At 45.7% G+C, this 7,500-nt stretch overlaps 1 protein-coding gene across 1 annotated transcript in view; it reads left to right on the forward strand.

Moving 5' to 3' along the window:
* The window catches only part of plxnd1 (plexin D1), a 115,366-nt gene that overhangs the window by 73,114 nt on the left and 34,752 nt on the right, over positions 1 to 7,500 (forward strand). The window contains exons 22-25 of the mRNA XM_084069745.1: positions 1,345 to 1,457; positions 4,073 to 4,177; positions 6,018 to 6,148; positions 7,027 to 7,225. Of these exons, the coding sequence (XP_083925871.1) occupies positions 1,345 to 1,457; positions 4,073 to 4,177; positions 6,018 to 6,148; positions 7,027 to 7,225 (548 nt within the window). The remainder of the gene's footprint in view (positions 1 to 1,344; positions 1,458 to 4,072; positions 4,178 to 6,017; positions 6,149 to 7,026; positions 7,226 to 7,500) is intronic.

Here is a 7,500-nt window from a genome sequence, read left to right on the forward strand (position 1 = left end):
GCTGGACGGCACGCTCGGGTGGAGAGAGAGAGAATGAGAGCGAGGGGAGGGGAGGTGGGGTACAGATGTACAAGCTGAGAGCTTATGCCTAACTTATGCTCCGCCGTTCTACGGTGTCGCGTGCCAAAAATAGCCGATTTGAAAGCTCACAACGTGCCGCGGATGCGGCGCGTCGTGAGCTTGTAAATCGGCTATTTTCCGCGCACGACACCGTCGTGGGACAAGCTATAAATCAGGGCTCTGCCGTACAGAACCTTGAACGTGACAGGAGGAGATAACATGATGGAGTGAACACTTTATGTTCCTCATAATGAGGACTAGATGAACCCTCATGATTGCCATGATGGCTTCAGGGGCTTTATCACCGACGGCTGTGCCAGACTCAAACCATGTGTTATTGAAATCAGCAGTCCTTTCTACAACTGTGCACAACTGTGCATATTTTTTTGCCAGGATATGAAGGCAGCAGCAGTGAGCAGAGAGGCAGATGAACATAGCAATGAAAAACATGTAATGTCTTACAGCTTTACAAATGTGAAAATAACAATAAAGCAAAGTGAAAGTAAAGAGTTAAAGCTCTATATTGTGATCGTAATCATTGCTATTGAGTGATTTTTTCAATAACGGGTCTCCTCGTCTCTCCAGCTCTTTCATAAACAGAAAATACATTTTCAGCTTTAATTTGATAGTGTTCCATTTTCAATTTTGTCAGTTGATTTCTTACTGTTATCACTGCCACTTTCACTTGTTTATCCTGTATCCCGTATGAGTTCTCTCTCCTGATTGGATAAAATTGGTATCCTGACCTGGACCTGGAAATATCCTTATCCGTTTAGCATAACCTTTAACAAACCTGCTAAAAGTATTCAATCAATCAATCCAAATATATTTTTCTGTTTACTAAAGAACTGGAGAGACACGGAGACCCCTGTTCAAACACTCCTCTAGCAATCACTACTATCAGAATATAGAGCTATTTAACGCTTATTTTTCTTTCTGTTATGGTAGGAGACACAAAGGAGAATATTTGTGTCTCCTACCGGAACTGCTGCTGGTCATCAAATTATTGGCTTAGGAATGCGACGAAAACAAAAAAATATCCATGAATTCAAGTCATGGGGTGACTAATCGATAGAAAAAAAGTCATTTTGGGGGTGAACTATCCCTTTAACAAACAAAAAATATCATTTTGACAAATCGAGCCCTGTCGCTTGGAAAACGTTCATAATACTCTAACACAAAAATGTCAAAAACTGATTGAAGGGTCTATAAAGGTTTCCAATTCATCAGTCGTGACTTTTCTTTTTGTCCCATTGCTTGTGTGTGTGTGTCTCCTTTCCCCAGGCTTTGCGGAGCTCCAGACAGACATGACAGATTTGACCAAGGAGCTGAACCGTAGCCAAGGCATCCCGTTTCTGGAGTACAAACAGTTTGTCACGCGTACCTTCTTCCCCAAGGTGAGACAGCCTTTCTTTACCGCTCATATGCTATATCAGTGGTTCCTTTTCTGGATCAGGGACCCCTAGAGAAATCTTGGAATTTTCTCGCGGCCCACATCATGCATTTTCAGTTTATTTTAATGATCAATCAATCGATTGTGTTTCGGCTTGGATCAAAGGGCAAAGTTCCTATTTATCGATGTGACAATGAAAACTCAATTGAAAGGTTTTAAAGAAATAATATTTTCTTTTGAAATATGAATTATCATTATAGTATTGTATTATTTGGCCCACCAGTGGGTCACGGCCCACAGGTTGAGAATCACTGTGCTATATAACCCAGTGGTTCTCCAGCTGCATGCCCACTGAGGCACACTGGTGTGCCGTGAGACAAGTCCAGGTGTTGCCTTGGGATTTTGTGACAAACGTGCATTATTAGTACAATATGTAGCCTACCTTATACGCACTCATTTCCCAAAACATGAGGCAAATTCTATACCCTAAAATAATATTTTTACTTTTTTATTCGGCCTGGCGTCTGGTGTTTTAATTATTATTATTTTAATACATTAACACATTTTTTAAAGTAGTGAAAATAGCAGAAATACAAGCTCACGTGTCGCATCTGCTATTTTCTGCAATTAGTGCTATGAAGAAAGGTGTGCCTTACAGCCTTGAGATTTTGACTTGCCCTTTGATGTGCCTTGGGCGCAAAATGTCTGAGAACCACTGATGTAACCGCTGAAACAGCCGAGTGATACACCACTACATTATCTGCCTGAAACCTTTTGACCCCCCCCCCTCCAACCCCCCCCCCCCCCCCCCCCGCTATACTGCTGTTTATAAAACGCCTGGTGAAAGAAATTCACCTACAGCCGACATACGATGTCTAGTGAACTGTAGCTTGTTTTAGCGCCCGGGAGCGGAGTTAATGCGTTCTCTGTAGGTAAGCATTTTTGTGCTGTGTGATCCTCCCAGAAGGTAGACTGTGAGTCTATCTGTGGGTGGGTGTTTTTCCACTGATACAGACAGACACAACGCAGCGGGCTTTGTCTCCCAACCGCAGGCATGGTCGTTCAAGGAGACAGAACAATGCTGGGCACACATACAGGGGGAACTTTCCCTTGTTGCTCAAAACGCACACTGTTTAATTCCCTGTTACAAGCCACTCTTTTGCAAGTAGCATTCTTACTACAGACTCTTGCACAACCAGAGTTGGTTTTGTTGTAGCGGACACTGGGATTTTTTTCTTTCTTTTTTCTCCCTCCCTCCCTTTTGGTTGCAAAGGAAGTGAGTGAGCTCAGTGTTGAAAAGCAGCACAGAGGGAGCATAAATACAAAGTGTTGCTACCTCAACGCTGTCTCTCCATAGTTTTCCACTGAGACGGCAAACGTACAACACTGCTGCCTCCAGTAAACCCTATGAGCCTTTGGCCTTGACCGGTGGACATTCTTACACACACCCATCTCTTTGGCAGTTGGAGTGTATAGGACGCTCACACAAGCACTCCGAAGTAGAGTGGCCGACCGATATATCTGCCTGGTCGATATATGGTGTCACTATTTTGGGCATGTCAGTATGTTTATGATTTCGATTTCGAAAACACAGGACATGATGTTAAAGATCCAAAGTGCCCATTTTTTTTATCTATCAAAAAATTTGTTGTATTTTTATAGATGTTCTGCATATAAGTGATTTCACGATTTTGTACAAAAAAAAAACGTAACAAAATATCGGTCAAAACAATGGTAATCGGTGGTCTAGGACCAAAATCGGGATCGGCATCGGACCCAAAAATGTAGTAGCGCATCTGTTGGGCTCCACTCCAAAGACACCTTAGGACGCACACACAAGCACTCCCAAGACACGTTAGGACGCACACACAAGCACTCCCAAGACACGTTAGGACGCACACACAAGCACTCCCAAGACACGTTAGGACGCACACACAAGCACTCCCAAGACACGTTAGGACGCACACACAAGCACTCCTAAGACACGTTAGGACGCACACACAAGCACTCCTAAGACACGTTAGGACGCACACACAAGCACTCCCAAGACACGTTAGGACGCACACACAAGCACTCCCAAGACACGTTAGGACGCACACACAAGCACTCTGAAGACACGTATTGACTGGGAGCCAAGTGCAGTCCATCTCATCTCCCCTTCTCTCTCTCTTGTCCAAATGAATTGGCCGAGGCTTGAAAGGCAGTGCTCTCCTTGGATCTCTGTCAATAAATCCATTGCAGCGCTGATGTTTCATGTCTTCGTGTCATGTTTCCTGTCCAAAGCTTGTCAGGGTTTATTTAGGGCTTCAGTTTCAGAAGTTACGCTTCTTTTGATTTCATTCTACAACGTTATCGCTACCGGCCTCAAGGTCAGCCATGTGTGAGCCACTTCCCAGATGATCTCTCCTTGTGTATCGATCTAACAAAAAAATCCCTCTGTGTTAATTTAACTCTGAGAGTGCACAAACGTACCCGAATGGACCCGTAAATGGTCCTTTCGGTTACATTTGTGCACTCTCTTTGTTACAAATCGATAAATTAATACTAAGGATGTTGCTGTCTACATGGGTCTTTTTAGGCATTGTTCACCAGACCTGTCTCTGCATACGTTTTTTTCAGATGTGTTCGGACTATGAGAAGACCCTGGTCCAGCCCGCCTATGAGAACGATGGCCTGGGGCCCCGAGCTCTCCCTGAGTCCCACCCGCTGCTCCAGGACTGGCAGGTAAACGGTTAACCACATAACACAGTAGCCCTATATGCAGTACTTTGTTGACCGGAAATCCCCCGGGGGTCTATAGTAGGTCCCCTCCCTTTTCTCCCTCTACTCCAAATGTCTCTGCTAAAAATAGCCGATCTAATGTACAATCTTGCAGATGGGCCATTTTGCGCTGAAGGTCGGCCCATTATGACATGCCCAGAATAGGACGGCTAGAGTTCATGCGCTGGGGTTCATGTGGTTAAGCCATGCGTTACGTCCTTCCTCCTCCGGCGCGAGCGAGCGCCTTAATTCAGGTCCTTTCTCACTCCCTGGCTTCCCAACTGGGTCACTGGAGCTTGTTAAGGCTTTACTGGAGGGTTGTTGATGAGGAGCAAAGAACAGCATACTGTGCATGTTCGTGTGTGTGTGTGTGTGTGTGTGTGTGTGTGTGTGTGTGTGTGTGTGTGCGTGTGCGTGTGCGTGTGTGCGTGTGCACATGCACATTCTTGTCTTTGTATGCGCTTGTGAATGTATGCGAGTTCACATATCATCATTGTCGGGTGGAAACCTTGTGTCCAAAACCTTTCAGAAAATGAAAAAAAAAAAAACATGTTCCAAGGAATCCATGTAGTTATTATTTAGTCACAAGCTCTTGTTAATACTTTTCATTGGTACGATATTGATAAAACCCACAGAAAACCCCCCCAACAAATTCAAAATATGCAAAGAAATAGCACAACGTGTGTATTACAGAGTAGGGCATTAACATACCATTTACAATTTAACATAAAAAGTTGAAATCTGGAGATACAAGGTTTCTGCCCCGACAGCGACAATGTGCATACATGCGATTGTGTGCGTCCGCATCCGTGCCGGTGCATACTAATGCATGTGATTCAGGAGGTGCCTTTTGGTGTGACACAGAGGATTTTCAGCTTGTCCAACAAAACGACACCCTGCCCGCCCCGCCGATGGCAGGTTGTTGACACACTCCCCACTGTTTCCTGGACGACAGAACAGTATGCGCTTCAATCGCCACCACGTGCACATCCATCTTTGTTGGGGTGTGCGTGTGTGTGTGCACACACGTGTGTGTGTGTGTGTGCGTGCATGTGTGTGTGCTGTGCACATACACATTTTGCGAGAGTGAGAGAAGGAGTGAGAGAACGAGAGAGACAGCACTTTCACACTCCTCCGCAAGTGCTCATGTGTGTGTGTGAAAAAGAGAGAGAGAGAGCGAGAGAGAGACAGTTAGAAAGAGTGGGAGAGAAAGATAAGAGAGAGAGAGGGAGGGAGAGAGAAGGAGACGGAGAGAGTGGCGATTGTGCCGTTAGTTTTGGGTCGACAGCCAGGGGAGCCTGTCTAACAGTGATGAAGTGCCCAAGATCCACACCGTCTTCTCCAGGAAGTGTTTTCCAGGTCACAGCAAATAAATCTCACAGGCGGGCATTTATCTTAATGGACACCCCTGTTCTCTTTCTGTCAGCCTGCAAACCACACCATATGGCTGCAGTCCAGGGGGAAGACTTCATCACGCTGCTGCTTAGTCGCAGCCACAGATAGGGCTGCGCTCATTAAGTCGACTCGGCACATTTAGAGACAATCGCGCGCACAGTCACAGGCCAGAGAGAGAGAGAGAGAGAGAAAAGGAGAGAGAGAGAGAGAGAGAGAGCAGGTGCCCAAGGCAGCAACAAGGAGCGAGGAGCTGTGATAATAAGATAGAGCGGTCACCGGATACAGTAGGTCACCGTAGACCAGAAGGCAAAGGTGTACAGTAGGTTAGGGAGGTGGGATAGCAGGTGTAATGCGGTTTAAATGAGCTCACATGGGGGACGATGTAACCCTACTCTGTCTCCCCCTCTAGTCCTCCAGCACGACACGGCCCAACATGGAGGAGGGCATCACCTTGTTCTCCACCCTCCTCAATAACAAGCACTTCCTGGTCACGTTCGTGCACGCCTTGGAGCAACAGAAGGACTTTGCCGTAAGAGACAGGTAAATGAGGAGGTCACTTTATTCCAAGGTGAATGCCAGAGTATTACAGTCTACGTCTGCACTTTTGGAAAACCTACCCTACACACTAAAATCATCAGTGTTAATATAGTGTCCCAATGACATAGTGTACAAATGAGAGAGCCAAATGGACCCTTACGGGTTCATTTGCCTCTCTCATTTGCATGCTCTGTGAGTTACATTAACACTGATCATTTTATTGTGCACATAATGTTTAGCTAACATACAAAATGATGAGAAGTAGAATGAAAAGAATCTGCACGCTATCATAAAATGTGCAACTACAAAAAAAAAGACAATGAAGTTGACTTTGAGCAACTTTACTTTTTGTTGTTTGTGTTCCCGGAAATTGTTCAGCCTCAGCGCGGCACCAACAATACCTGGTGGGGTCTCCCCCAGTGTAGCTCTGTCAACCGCAGCGTGTTCGTTTGAGAAGCAGACAGTCATTGTGGAGTATCTTTAAAAAGGCCAGAGAGAAATTCCAGAGGCGAGACCACAGCCCACTCGCTGCTCAGTGTCAGCGCTGAGAACTGATGCTTTGCTTTGCTCTCCTGGATGAATGAGGCTTTGTCATGGAAATCCCCGCCGCACCTCTGGACTCACTCACCCTGATTTAAATCACCCTGGGTTAGATCAGAATCTCCGAGGAGGACTCTGAAGTCACAGGTGGCGGGGCCTGTGGGGAGGGGGGATGTTGTTGCTGCGGTCGTAGAATGTGGTTATTTTTATAATCTCTTGTCGACCACACAGTGACATGGCTGCTTAGTGGGCCGTCTGTTTTGTGTTTGAGAAGGGGCTTGTCCACTCATCTTCCTCCCCCCAGTCTGCTGTCCGCTTTTACCGCCTACCTCTCCCCTCAGATGTAGCTTGGCGTCCCTGCTCACCATCGCCCTCCATGGAAAGCTGGAGTATTACACAAGCATCATGAAAGACCTGCTGGTGGACCTGATTGACGCCTCGGCTTCCAAAAACCCCAAACTGATGCTGCGGCGCACCGAGTCCGTGGTGGAGAAGATGCTGACCAACTGGATGTCCATCTGCATGTACAGCTACCTCAAGGTGAGACCAGAGGAGAGGGGATTTAAGCCATTAAGACCTGGAACTGTGTCATTTTTAGATTTGAGCTAAAAAGCATTATATTACACTTTGGGCTATTCAAAAATGGCAGATATACAGTACAAGCTCATAGATCGAGCTTGTAGATCTGCTATTTTTGAGAAATCGTGAAAATGTGTGCAAATCTTTGAATATATATATTTTTAAAGCGAACATTTTTAACTCAAATCTTTGCTTCTGGGGGGTCCCTGGAACAAGATATTTTGATTGAAAAATAT

Source organism: Gymnoscopelus microlampas, assembly GCF_963454915.1.
Source record: "Gymnoscopelus microlampas genome assembly, chromosome: 10".
Lineage (NCBI taxonomy): Eukaryota > Metazoa > Chordata > Actinopteri > Myctophiformes > Myctophidae > Gymnoscopelus > Gymnoscopelus microlampas.